Source organism: Hippoglossus hippoglossus, chromosome 14 (assembly GCF_009819705.1).
Source record: "Hippoglossus hippoglossus isolate fHipHip1 chromosome 14, fHipHip1.pri, whole genome shotgun sequence".
Lineage (NCBI taxonomy): Eukaryota > Metazoa > Chordata > Actinopteri > Pleuronectiformes > Pleuronectidae > Hippoglossus > Hippoglossus hippoglossus.
In genome coordinates, this window is record NC_047164.1 from 14,910,983 (window position 1) to 14,925,823 (window position 14,841).

Here is a 14,841-nt window from a genome sequence, read left to right on the forward strand (position 1 = left end):
GATCTGGTACAACTCATGAACAAATAATTTTCCCCATCTTCTCATTTCCCAACTTTTATTTTTGACCCTAGAAGTTGTGAATCATTATTTGGATTCAATTTGGTCACGGCAGATATCTGATCTTCATCAGACTGTGGCAATAAAGCCACTTTTTGTGTAGCTCCTGTTCTGCCACTGAGTTGAGTGGTATTTATAGGATGTTGTCCTGGATAGTTGAGAGCCCATTCAACATCATTAAGTCTCCACTTAAAATATATTGACATCTTTTATATATAGAAAATCTGACCAACAGCCGTTAGTTAAACTAATAGTCCTAATGTTCGGTGGGTTTTCTCTGGTTTAACTTATTGAGCAAACTTCAGATGTTTATAGATGCAGATCCGTCACATGAAAGCTGTGGAAGCCAAAACGAGCATTAAAAATGACAGAACACGACAAGCATGGATGTTTTATGCTCTGTGTCATGAACTTTCATTTTAGAAAATATAAACCGATAGCAATGATTTAAAGAGAAATAACGTAATGACATAGGATTTGAACCCCTTTGTTAGAAAACAACTTGTCTTTCCCCGAAACCTCCTCGGCATGGTGAGCTGCAAGCAGTGATTAAACACTGCAAAGTAAAATAAGTTGTGAACCTTATTTTGCCACAGATGTTTGTGGTGATAAACACAAAACAGGTGGTTGACTAATACAGCTCCAGTTGAACCAGTCGGAAATTTGTATAATAATAACGACTGAAAATAATTAACAAAGCAACCCATTTCCCCCTATTTCACTCCTCCCCTCCTCAGAGGTGAGCAGATATATAAGACAAACCGTCCTGGGTCTAAACATCATTTTGGACACAGACGCAGTTTCAGAAGCAACAATGTCTCGTTATCGTGTGGCTGTGTTGGCGCTGGTCGTTCTCTTGCTGCTTTATGGTGAGTCTTGATACATCTCTGTGTGTTTGTGCAGCTCATATCTGCACCTTTTTAGTTTTTTTTTTAATTCACAGCAAAACGATTTGACCTAAAACACACTAAATGTTTAATCTGCGATTTCAGTTGCAGAGAATGAGGCATTTCAATGCTCCTGGTTGAATGGAGTCTGTAGAGACAGTTGCATGTCAACAGAATACTCTCCTGGAATGATTGGCTGTGAGATGGACAACATGTAAGTTCAGATGTCCATATGCAGCACATGAATACATATTGTATATTTGTTTTCTCATGGAATTAAATTAAATATTATTCCTTTCTTTGTAATAGGTGTTGCGTACAAAGACCATGATTCAGCCAAGCATCACAGAAGATGGGACAGACAGAAGGCATCGTTGTGGATGTTTTGGCTTTTCTCTCTGTCGACTTTACAATGACAAATTCACTACTTGTGACCTTTTGCTGGTTCCAATCCAGCTCAATGGCTGACTTTGAATAAAATGTTACATTGAACATCCTTTCTTGTTTGTATTTTTTTTAATTAATTTTGAATTACTTGTCAGAGGATAATTTAATTTATATCTGAAACTACAACTATATTTTGTACAGTGCATACATGTTCATGTCTGTCTCGACTCCTACTTCAGTTAAAGTTCATACTTTGTTTTCACTCATATTTGCTGCTTGATGGGATTTGCAATTGATGTGAAACATGTTTGGAAGTAGCAGATAATCATTTGGGGTCCCTAAGAAAACGGAAGCGTGAAACGTTATCTCACAAAATAAAAGATGCACAATTAAGGTTCCAAGAGCATCTGGTCTTTTCCTTATCTTAGTCCTTTTTTTCTACATCATTTATTGTGTGCATAACCCTGAGGAGTTAGTGTTCAAGTGATCAAATCATGTTTCAAGACATCACAGTGTAAACACAGAGCCACATAGTGCGCTGGCTTCAATTTGTTGTCGAAAGCGCTAACTTGACACTGTGTGCTTCTTTGTGCTTGGTGTTGATTGGCCAAGTAAAAATAGAGATATGATCGTATAAATTCCTGTAAAACCTGCATTTACCTTTGAAAATACTTCGTTGATCATATTTTAAGTAAAATAACACATAATTGTCTATATTGGATTTTTATGCTTTTTGTGTATTTTGGGGCTCAATATGTTATGATATACTTTGAAAATTAATTGTCTCGTATTATATGCAATTTTGTGCAGGAAAAGATACAAAACAATGGTATGGTAAACATTTTAATGTTTAAAAGGCACATTCAACAGCATTAAGAAAACACTCCAGGACTCTTGAATAATAAATGAATAGAAATTTTAAAATTAATAACAAATGAATCAAGTAAATGAGTGACTTTAACTAAATAATCTTACTTTAACAAAATAAATGTAAGTAAACACTGGTCAGTTGGATAATTATCTCTGAAAGGCATACAGGGTAATCATTTTAGTCACTGACTCGTCATCACCTCATTAAATAATATCTCCAGCAGCATCATTATTGATGCTTTGCAGTGAGGGGGAGGATTTGACTTTGGCAGTGGAGGGATTACGCCACAGGCTACCGACTTGCAGTAAATGAAAAACCAGTATGTGGTACAGTGATCCTGCCAGTTTCCTATGTGCTTTACTCCGAAATACCATTGCCCTTCATCTCCACGTTCTTAAATAGCAACCTGCTAAATACAGAGAATAAGGGAGACTTGATGTACGGATCGAGTTAGAACTTCGAGAAGCTCATACAACTTTGGTCTAGTGTTTGGTTTAGCTGGGTTATAGTATAGGTCTAACCTGGAGAAGACAAATTTTCTAATCTGTTGACTTGCCTGACCCCAGTGCTGAAAAAAGGCTTAATTTAACTGTTGCTTCTAAAGAAAAGATATGCCAATTAGTATAACTAGAACAGGGCCTATTCTATGTCTTTGGAATAGGCTGTTTGCTTGGTCTGTGGTGATGCTAGATGGAGAATCAGTTGCCGTTGCCATTGGTGCGAATTCGCTGTTGTCATGATGGACAATGTCACTTGCGTTGATGAGTCCCAGCTGCTGTTGCTATAGAGCGCTGGTCGTCTCTTTATTCTGTTTATTAGTATTGAACAAATCGCACCGAAATGGACATTGCACTTCCTTGATATCTTAACGATACACATGCCAGTGAGAAGGCGAAAAGATGAAGATGTTATTATTAGATAATGTGGCCTACCTGTTATTGTGAATGTGTGTGTTTGTATTTACATCTGCCTACTTAAGTACTTTCACTGATGAGTCACAGTATCAACCAGTGGCCATTACACATCTGAGTATTAATTTGCTGAGGTAATCCTTTGTTGAACTCAGTTGTACAATGCCATGTCCATTCTCTACTGTCTATTTACAACGTATTGCACAATCCCTTCCCTGCATGGTGCTTAGAATATGTTCAGATTATATTTTGTTTCCCTTTTTTAAATGTTTTTTATATTTATACTTGCACCAACAAACCACAGCAAAAGTATTAATGTAAATAAACCTACTTGGCAATAAACAACAATTCTGATGCTGATGAAAGACCGAGAACAGTGACTGTGCTGTATGTGAAAGTAGAGTGATCATACCTCTTGAGGACAGTATTGGAGAAACCACTGCCTGATGTCTGAATTGCTTTGACTTATGTCCTCTCAACCCCACATGTTGCCCTCTGATGGATCTCGATAAGGTTTTAACTGCAACTGTTCTGCAGTCGACCCTTGCAGGAGGCCATGCAGTTTCTTGTAGCTTACATGCACCAGTAACCAGTTGGTGCTGTAGACAGGGACCTGGCGTAGTGTAGCTGCATTTTCTGTTAACCCTTGTATTTTGATCCAACAGGCTTCCATAATCAATTTTATATTCATTTAAGACACATGTTGCTCAACACGCACGGAAAATCAGGCGTGTGCACCGTGTATAGCAGTGGTCGCCAAACCGTCGATCGCGATCTACCGGTCGATCTCGCAGTCTTCACTGTCGATCCCCCAACTCTCTCGACTCACTGGCTGTCGTCCCGCCGCATATCAGCTGTGTGTCGGTTTTCTGTTATTCACACGAGATGTGTGTGCGCTACTAGGGGTGGAGTTGCAGGTTTATCTCCTGCATTTCTTTCAAGAACAAGTTGGTTTATGTACTAAAGTAAATGTCAGGACTCTACGGTATGTCGATAACAATCAAAGCCCCGTTGGAACAAATGAGTGGATTCAGAAGGTGAAACGCTGGAGAGCTTTTACTTTGAAACGGGTTCAGAAAGGGTTGTAAATACATTTATGTCACAGACAGATAAACATTGTGGTTCACAGCAGTATAAACATATACTATATATACTTTATTTGAGTACAAGGGACTTCTTTCATACAAGGCAATAATCATATTCGTGGTCATATTCAAATCAAAGCCTATATGTAAAAACATTGTGCTGCAGTAGTAGCTCCTCTGCAGAACATGATGTGGAACTGAGAAGCTACATATTGTGCATTGTAAATATGAATTTATATTAATTTGAATATTGTGCATTGAATAGAAAAAGAACTAGAAAACTGCCTCTCTTTGTGTAGATTTATTTCTTGTACATTTCTTTAACAGAAATTGCAAAAAATAATAAATATGACCCTCCTAAGTGGGTTTCTTGGAAGATATCAGGGTGGTAGATCTCGGCTTACGTTTGGAATTAAAAAGTGATCTTGGGCTCGAAAAGGTTGGTGACCACTGGTGTATAGCAACGAGATTATTGCTGTTTCTCCGTCTAGCCGCTGGTGGCGCTGTGGGTGTGGATGCTGCTGAGTCAATCTGCCTCAAACGGCGCGAAGAAGAAGCAGGGAGCAAGAAGCAAAAACAAACCACAGGAACAGACAAACAGAGCCGCAGCTAGCTAGCGAAGGTTTTGGGGAACCCAGGCAGAGTGAGTCATTTACGGTGGACAAAATATGTTTTTGTGTTATATACTACTAAAATTGTACGACATAATATATACAGACCATCAAGAATTCAAAGAGTAATCTGTCGCGGAGTCGTTTTATCGTAAATGCTGCCTAACATCTACTAGCACTAACAAGCTAGCTAACGTTAATCCTTCCTGCCTCTGTCGGTTTTTTCTTGTGGATTTATAGGATTGTGGAGAAGAGAACGCGGGACACCGATCAACTTCTACCGATTATACACGATGACATGTCAGACACCAAAGTGAGACAAGTGGAAAAAGCTTAAATCACAGACTCCACGGCGCCGACATTAGCAGGATACTAAGGTGGGAAGTTAACGACACAATAACACCGACGACATCGACTACGTTGTTTGTTGTGATTTTGTACACAATTTAACAAGTTATATCAGGTTTGTTATTGTGACAGAACAATACAACAGCAGCGAAGTAGTTCAACTTAGCAGATACACTAAAAGTTGCTACGTCGATTAAACGTTTTTTTAGTTTGATATGAAACAAGAGGAACAGCAGAGTTAACCAGAACTGGGGTCGAGATTTGCACTTTTATTTTTTGCCACATAAGGGCCTCAAATGTTAAAGACGTGTAGATAATTTCTAATCATTCCAAACATTTAAATTAGAAGCGAATCAAGAGTCTGTCAATTTAGTGTTTGGATATTTTGGTAGAATCTGTAGATCTGCTCCATATTCTCCTGACATGTCTTTACAAGAGAGTTTATGGCTGTTTGGGATCACCTGATAACTACATATATATCGTAGACTTCAACAATGTTAATTATGATGAATTACCTGGTCGGGGCTAGAGCATATATAATGAGTATTGTAGTGGTCACAGATTGTACTATAACCTGGTAAAATGGTAAATAGTCAGTAATAGTAGTTGTTTTTTGTTAGTAATTTACAGAGTGACTCATAAGCATCAAGAAAAAATTTCGCACAGTGCACTTATCGTTTTATCTGTTAAAGTCCATACTTAAATGGCACCACACCCTACAAGTATGAAGATCAGATGAGCAGTTGTTGAAAAAAATCAAAAGACAGTCGGACACAAATCTGGATTTATTAGCACATTATAAACATTATATGATCCTTGAAAACATTTTCTAGCATATTTTGTCATTTACTGACTGACTATGAGAGCTGGGGTCAATAAACACAAAAAACCAATCCATCCATGCATGTTGAATGTTAAAATAGTGTAATTCTCATGCCCCAAGTAACCTTGTCATTTTGCATTCAGAGTATTGTAGTGGTCACAGATTGTACTATAACCTGGTAAAATGGTAAATAGTCAGTAATAGTAGTTGGTTTTTGTTAGTAATTTACAGAGTGACTCATAAGCATCAAGAAAAAATTTCGCACACTGCACTTATCGTTTTATCTGTTAAAGTCCATATTTAAAAGGACATGTGCCATTAAGCAGGGAAGTACATGTTGATGCATGCTGGTGAGACATTTTCTTGTTTGCATATTTCTGTGCATACAACAAAGCTTCACCACTTGAATTGTCACTTGTATTTCTATGTTAATGCCAGGCTGTAATCAAACTGCAAGATCAGTTTTAACATGAAGCATTTGAAGCATTTCCCCTCTGGTCATGATTTATAAAGTTGTATCTCTTGCACAGTTTAGCGCAAGGATGGTGGAACTGAATGTCGCCGTACTGGTTTTCTGCAGTGTCCTGGTGCCTTCACCCGCACTTGCCTACATCTATGCAGTAAGTAGTCCAGGAGATTTAGCTCATGAACTTTGATAGTCCTTTTGGAATACATTAAATATAACATGACAAATGATCCTAAAAATGATTTCAGTTCTGACATTGTGTATGTATTGTTTCTGCAGCATTATAGCAATATGACCTCCATGTTGTTTGAGGACCTTCCTGCCTTGTTTGGATCTCCACTTCCTAAGGAAGGGCTAATGGTGAGAGTAGACTATTAGAGAAAATGCACATGCAAAATAACATTGATCAGAGTCTTTTATAATGATATATTTTTTCTTTTGTGTGTAAGGGAGTTATGGTGGTGGCCCGTCCACTTAATGGCTGCACAGCAATAGACCCTCCACCTCCATTGCCACCATCGTTTGATGCCAATACCACCAAAACCATTGTTCTCATCAGACGCTATGATTGCAATTTTGACATAAAGGTCAGTGATGTTAGAGTGGCAATGAATATGTTTTAGTGTCTTTGAAGCAAAGTGGTCTAAAAGCGTGTATTTGGTTTTCAGGTCTTGCATGCACAGCAAGCTGGATACAATGCTGCAGTCATTCACAACATGTATTCTGACACTCTGCTCAATATGAACTACAGCAATGGTAATTCAGGTTTTATAAGATGTACATTATTTTTATACTTTGTTACCATCTTACTAAACTGCCTACAATTAAAATCTTGTATGTTCTTTATTTTCAGACACTATTGCAGAGGAGATTGAGATCCCATCAGTCTTCACCAGCTACTATGCTTCCCAAATTCTCAGAAATTTTATAATTCCAGAACAAGGGTAAGTAAAAACACTTAAACATGTTTAGAAGTAAAAAATATGAAACTGTAATCAAGTTTTAAGTTCAAGAGCTTTTCAGTGTTTATTGTGCATAAGAGAAAAGTTGGAATGTGATTGTTTATTTCTTTTTCTCGGTCTGCAGGGCCTATGTGATCCTCAAGCCAGAGTTTTCTTTTCCATTGTCGTACTACCTTATTCCCTTCACTGGAGTAGTTGGCATGATCATTCTTGTGATGTGTGTTGTCTTAGTAAGTATGCACAAAGCTTTCTACTTGACATTCATTATGTCATACATTCTTTAAAATCCCCTTTTTGATTTTCATTTGACTCAAACTCAAATGACAATGGTCAAATCACTTGTGTAACATTGAATTTTGATCATGGTTATCAGAGGGGAGCTTAGAGTGTGCTTCTGTGTATAAAATAATGACATAACATGATTTCAGCCAAGTTTGAATTTGTTCAACCAATATATTTTTTCTCACCCTACTAAGAATTCCAGAAGTCTGTCAGTCTTACAGTTGATAAGAAGGGGAATTCAATTGTTAATATCTATAATTACTCATATTATGTATTCATAATTATTTAAACACTCAAAGTAATAATTATAATTATCATTCATCTAATTATTGTATTATTATTAGTCTGTTGTTATATCACTACTACAATCTCAATTCTATTTATAAAGTGTTAATTATGATAATGTTAATACATTTATCCGGACAAACTGCACCTCCCATGTTTACTTTACGTTTTTATAACAGTCTCACCTGGTCCAATATTGAAGTAGTTATCTGGCAACCATACAAGCATCCACTTATATATGTGTTCTCCACAATACTCTACTATATCATAAACTGTTCACAGTCAAAGCTCCACTTCCTGGTTTCAATGGCACCACACCCTACAAGTATGAAGATCAGATGAGCAGTTGTTGAAAAAAGACAGTCAGACACAAATCTGGATTTATTAGCACATTATAAACATTATATGATCCTTGAAAACATTTTCTAGCATATTTTGTCATTTACTGACTGACTATGAGAGCTGGGGTCAATAAACACAGAAAACCAATCCATCCATGCATGTTGAATGTTAAAATAGTGTAATTCTCATGCCACAAGTAACCTTGTCATTTTGCATTCAGATTATACGATGTGTGCGCTACAGAAAAAGGCTGAGGAAAAACCGTTTGTCCAAGGAACAGCTGAAGCGGATTCCAATCCACAGGTTCAGGAAAGGTAACAAGATTATTATTATTATAATAATAATTATTGTTAATAATAATTCACTTACATTTGAATGAATTAAGTTATGACTTCTATGTTTCAGGGGATGACTATGATCTTTGTGCAATATGTTTGGATGAGTATGAAGAAGGAGACAAGCTGCGAGTTTTACCCTGTTCCCATGGTAAATAATTACTAAGTTGATATCATGTTATTACATGGATTAAAATTCTTGGTTGCTTTGCCAAAGTCTGTGAGATCGCAGGTTTTTAGAAAAGTAAACCGACAGTTAATGGCCCCGAAGCAAATATTTACAATGGGCTAAGACTAACTACAAATCGTTTGTGAACATTCTCAGTCTATAAGGGAAACTTGGCTTGTGTGTAAACACTCATGGACATTTCACCTCTCATGCCAATTTCCAAATATACAATTTATACCAAAATATTTTACATAATCTACTCAGTTGAGAAAAAAAATCTGATTCAAAGCAATGTTCCTCAAATGTATAAATATCCATCTGCATATACTGGTAGTAATTATGTCTGGTTGGCAAAAGAAAAGCTTTTATAGCAGGTAGCAAAGTATTTTGAAACTATTTCGATAACTGTTCTTACACAGTTTATGCACATTTTATTTTCCACTTCTTATCTTTTGTACATTTATACTCCTCGTGTTTTGTTCATCATTTTCTCAAAACTCTGCTTTTCAGCCTATCACAGCCAGTGTGTCGACCCGTGGCTCACACAGACCAAGAAGACGTGTCCCGTGTGCAAACAGCGCGTCACTCGAAACAACACAGAGCACTCCGAGTCTGAGTCTGAGGAGGATACTGGTGGACGTGGGGAGGAGGAAGGGACAGAGGGCGAAGCAGACTCGGAGCGCACTCCTCTGCTCCGGCCCTCCAACCCGGGTTCCCCCTCTGGGAGCCCAGGAGCCTATTCAGCCACCACCACCACTACCACTGCCCAGTGCCTCGCCTCCCCTGCTCACTGCGACTCTCCCATCCTGGGTTATGAAGGCTACCAGTCCCCTGACGAGGACACAGACTCAGAAAGTGATGACGCAGGAGAGGACAGGCATCACACTGATGATGACACTGCTCAGCTCATTGGTAGAGATACAGTGGAGGTCTGATGGCTGGAACTTGAGATTACTTAGTTTGACCTAAAAAATGGTTTCTGTCATCAAATGTGGTTTTATCACCGTGTAATTTAAAATAGCTTGCGGATTTGTGGTTAGCTTGACATTCTCATTTAGACATTCATAACAGGAACATTCACTCATTAACCAGAGGAGGTCTGTTTGTTAGAGTCAAAGTACATGCAGCAGCGGCATTGATCAAAACAGCTCACTTCTATACACACTTTGACTCCGGCACTTCTCCATTTGCTAGCAGACCTCCCTTTTTTTTATTGCATGCTGTAATTCATAATTTGACCACAGCAGATGACCTAACCACTAGTGCTGCACAAAATGAATGGGCCACTTTCAGTCAATGTCCACTCCAGTAAAGACTCATGTAGACGAAGCCTTTGTACCCAAACAGGAGGAATTCTGTGCTCACACTTTATGTGGATCTTCTAGGTTCTCTGTGTAAGTTTACGTCAGTTTAAAGACTCTTTTCTGAATGGTAACCTTTTTATATATATTGACAGTCCTTATACACTTTAGGATATGAAAGTGGAGGAGAAAATGTTTGTCTTTATTTTATCTTTCAATCGCTTTTAGCTTTGTTTTACATGTCTTGACGCTATATTTCAATTTTTTTGAAATGACTGATTTTTCTCAAATTCCACATGCAATTACGCCAGAATAGATAATTGCAAAGATGTTATACATTTCTGCTGCTTTTACGTTATTATCAATACTATGGCGTAGTCGGTTAAAAATAATCCATTTTAGCTTTATCCAGTTTGTCAAGTTGAATAAACTCAGGTTTATAGCAACAGAGGAAAGTTCAGTGGGTGTTGTAAATATATAACATAGTGAGAATTAATGGGTTTTAAGATTTTTCGGTAAAATACAGATTCATGAATATTTAATGACCATGTTTCCGTTTTTATACGCAATAGAATGATAACATGTTAATAACGGTGGGACCCTGGAAAAAAGAGCATTGCCTTACATTGGCCTTGATGTACATGTGTGTAAGTAAATGTTTGGAAATTGAAGGGACAGGATTCACACTCCTTTGCTTTCCTCGTGTGTAGCTGTGTTTAATAATGCTGTTTTGCAAGCTTTGCCCCTGTTCACTGGTCGGAATACGTCCTTTTTGTATGATGTCAAACAAGAGAGAGAAAACCTGTGTTTCCACATGTTTAGTGTGAGTAGTGACATCGATAAGCAGCATCAACTTGCACCTGAAAGCTCCACGGCTTTCTCCCTCTACTTTATTAAAGGACCTGGTTTGTGTCGATGCTGTTGATTCATTTAAAGACCAGAACAAATGGTAAACTTGGAAAGTTAATTCAGCCAAACTCTCACTACTCCAAGTAAATGTATAACTGCATCTTACATCTGGAATTATTATTTTGAACCTTAAACTATAAAGCTCCATACTGTATCACCTCAAATTGAGCTTGGACTTATTCCCAGAAAGAAAAAAAACATTGTACGGGTCATATGATGATAAATCTTTACTAAGTTGCATTTTAATGTGTGAGAGTTAGAGCAGGGAATCAGGACTGTAAAATTGTCATCACATATTTCACTGCTGATCGATTAAAAGACTCCACGCTATCAAGGATTTGTTTTCAATTTGTTAGCAATAGTCTGTATTGTTAAGTAGAACTGCTGTTCTCCTATAGTTGTAGTCAGCTTACACTCTTTCATACTGTACATTTCTTTGCTCATGTCTCAACTTTGGGGACTGTTAACTGAAGCAAATGAAAACATGTAATAACTAAATCCTTCTTTTAGAATGTGCCTAGTTTATCAAACTTCAACAATAAATGTTCGGTGTCACATTGTGGAACGTAGGCTGCGTTAACTTTGTGGTTTGATTTTATGACACAGAATGGGACTGTGGTGCCATCTGTTTGTCTCGTCAAGAAAATGTAAATATCACTGTCCTTGCTAAGGCCTATTGACACATGATTCTTCGTAATAAAGCTATTACACAGCAAAGTGGTATGTTACGTATATGTTTGTCATTTTTTCATGTTTACAAGTAAATAGTAAAGCTAGAAAAACATGATTACATACATGTTATAATTACAGAATTTAATCTATGAAATACACTTTTATGTGAAAGGATCTTGCAGATCTTGTGCTCAGACTCCAACAGTTTGATTGAAATTGTGCACTAACAAAATGAAAATACCTAAACTAAGCTAATTGGTGGTGAGTGATTAGGGATTAGTACCACTAATTACTTTGGCATAATGAGATATTATATTCTATATTTTTTAAGTCGTCGGATGAAAGAGCTTATGTGATTAATACTTTTGTCTTTTGAGAGCTTTTTCACTGACATAGCCTTTACAGAGTTCTCTGCCTTTGTGTTTAAGGGTCATTAATATAAAACTTCCCAGAGCTGATGAATTCAGTCTTTTGAATCCCTCTTCACCAGCTCCATTTCTATTTTTCAGCTTCACCTTTTCATGCGCTTCTAATAACCCCACCTGCTGCTTTGAAGAAAACCTAAGTCCTATTTCAGCTGGATAAAGATTTTTAAACTCCAGGTATAAGGTTATATATGTGTGTATCTTATCCATTAGCGTAATAATGGCAGGCAAGGGGCTTTAGGCTAATGTGTTTCTTTAAGCTGGTTCCATACAAGCTGAGAAATAAATATAGCTGCACAGCGACATGACATCACATTAGTGAATACCTAAAGCTAAAGAACTCTGGCAGGATTTTTCTTCAACCTCGAGCTTGATTTTGGTGCACAGCATTTTGAAAATAATACAAATATACAGTGTGAGGAAAGATGCCTGGATCACTGCCATCATACTCCTCTGTACTGAGATCATCCGTTTTACTATTCTTGACTCTATCTTTATTTTTGCGACTGGATTGCAAAGAGACTCCTCAAGATGAGGTAAGATTAAAAAAAGTATTTGAAAATAGTCTATAATCTCTAAATTCCAATCATAATGATTCATGAATTAAATCTCTACTCTTTAAAAACACAAACAAACCAAGAAACTGTTATATATAATTTTATAATTTATATTAATTATATAATTTTTTTTCAAAATGGAGAAAATTGTGAAATTATTACTTAAATTCAATCTAAAAATGGATCATAACATTTTACATCTGTGTTGTGTTTTAAAACTCACCTGAAGTTTGTACTTGAATGAATGTTACCCTATTTCGATTCAATGGAATTCATTCCATTCTTTCTGTCATTGTTGTGTAGTTTGTAAAATCTTTAGTGTAATTAATGAATGCTTTTGTCTCTGAATTTTAAAGTGTGGCCTTTTGTGTTCTTAAAATTAACAAAAGTGATTTTAAAATGAAGAGTGAAATGAAGTTATACAACTATATATAAGAATGAAGTAACACTGTTGTAGCTTTATATAAGAATGAAGTAACACTGTATACAATATCAATATTCACAGGTATTTTTGGATAGACCTTACCGCCTAATCTCCAGTCCTTTGGAAGCCAGCGTTGGATCCCAAGGAGACTATTCCTTCCCACAGCAAGTGGAATCTGCATTTATCATAGAGGATGAAGCGCAGACGACTCAAGTGTGGCCACGCGTAATCCTCGATTATATGAGGCAGCAGTTGAGGTTCCGAGGACGGACAAAGAAAAGCATGAAAAAGGGACATACTTAGCAGTTTACTGGATATGGAAAAGGGCAAAGTAAATTAGTACAATAAATTAATCTATCTAAATATTGTGCAAACACCAAATCCTTTTCCTGTGACGTTTTTATTCCTCTCGTCTGCTGTCAAAAAAAGTAAAATAAGAAAGATCTCAATAAAGATTTATTTTACCCAATATTAAAAAGAACCATGGATGAGTATTCTCAGTTATTTGGGCTAATTTTGTGCATATGGACTTTCATCACTTCAGTATATTCTCAGCATATAGCTCCACACACTGACTGCACAGCCACACCACGCACACACATTGTCCTCAAGATGGTGCCAGACAGCATCTTCCTCAGTCGGCGGCATAGAGCAGAATGAAAGGCCTTTATGAAATAGCAGAACATCATTTGAGCAATCAAAGGAGAAGCTGGTCCATGGATTAGTATTTGACTCTCCTGGTGAGAATAAACAGGCCGTAAATGTTGAAATGTTCTACAGCATTTGGTCATCCTGAGATCATTTCTCTGACTCCAGAGAACTCACTGTCAAAAGTGTCATGTGCCTCTCACAGCAGATACTTTTGACTTGTCTAGTGTTACTAATAACACCAATGATGGCCCCAGTGAGCCATGACAGCATGAACAATACCAGGACCCTGAAAGTGAAACAGCTGTGATGAAATTCAGCCGACGTTAATAATGTTTTGGTGCATCAATGGTTCTCTTTCTGTGACCCGGCAGAAAATGGCTTTGTAGAAAAAGGCCTATTTGGAAAACTTTTTGTGTATGTTCAAATGTTTTTAGCATTTACTTAAAGCTTGATATTTCTAATGGAATAAACATAGTAATATATTGCAGTTACCACTCATCAATTTGTCCAGTTTCTCTTATGAATTAAAATCTTCTCTTGGAATTTCATTTCCAGGTAAAATGATCTCACTTGCCTCCTATCACCTTTTCATCAATTCCATCGGAGGGATTTTTGCCTCATATTTTTCCCTTATAAAATAGACATAATTGGTTGTGGTTTGCATTTTTTTTAAAAAGTCCTTTTGATGTTACCTCTTATAAATTATATTTGAAGACAAAGTGAAATAGAGTGAATTCTCTGACCTTAAAGGGATAGTTCATCCAGAAATTAAAATTCACTCATTGTCTACTCACCACTATGCCAATGGGGGGGGGGGTACTCAGGGGTAAAAAGTGTTGCAGCCAAGTCCAATACAATTGAAGTATCTGGTGACAGAATCTTGGAATGTAAAAAAACAACAGTAAAAAACATAATATGCCAAAACGGCTTCATTTACACCATGTTTTTAGCCTAAATGTCCTCTGTGATCCTCCTCCGGAGCAGTATATGCGCGTGAATCACAGATAATGAGTGCTTTTCATTTTGGGGTGAACTATTCCTTTAAAGGGTAAATATCAGCGGGAAAGGTGAACGTGTTGAA

General features: G+C 37.1%; 1 protein-coding gene and 1 long non-coding RNA gene across 6 annotated transcripts; both read left to right on the forward strand.

Moving 5' to 3' along the window:
* Positions 1-765: 765 nt before the first annotated feature.
* Positions 766-1,436, forward strand: LOC117774616. The gene is made up of 3 exons (XR_004616107.1): positions 766-926; positions 1,050-1,158; positions 1,254-1,436. It is a non-coding gene; the product is annotated as an uncharacterized LOC117774616 (long non-coding RNA).
* Positions 1,437-4,697: 3,261 nt separating this feature from the next.
* Positions 4,698-11,748, forward strand: rnf167 (ring finger protein 167). 5 transcript variants are annotated; one of them, XR_004616031.1, is made up of 12 exons: positions 4,706-4,841; positions 5,050-5,186; positions 6,511-6,600; positions 6,726-6,806; positions 6,896-7,033; positions 7,115-7,202; positions 7,300-7,390; positions 7,533-7,638; positions 8,538-8,631; positions 8,723-8,803; positions 9,332-9,846; positions 9,885-11,748. XR_004616031.1 is itself a non-coding variant. In XM_034606397.1 (11 exons), exons 3-11 carry the CDS (start codon positions 6,523-6,525, stop codon positions 9,754-9,756), a joined length of 1,182 nt encoding a protein of 393 aa, XP_034462288.1. In that variant the 5' UTR covers positions 4,698-4,841; positions 5,050-5,186; positions 6,511-6,522; the 3' UTR covers positions 9,757-11,748. The 5 variants fall into 5 exon arrangements, 4 of the variants coding, with proteins under 4 accessions (XP_034462288.1, XP_034462289.1, XP_034462290.1 ...); XM_034606397.1 differs by having other exon boundaries at positions 4,698-4,841; positions 9,332-11,748; XM_034606398.1 differs by having other exon boundaries at positions 6,516-6,600; positions 9,332-11,748.
* Positions 11,749-14,841: the final 3,093 nt, after the last annotated feature.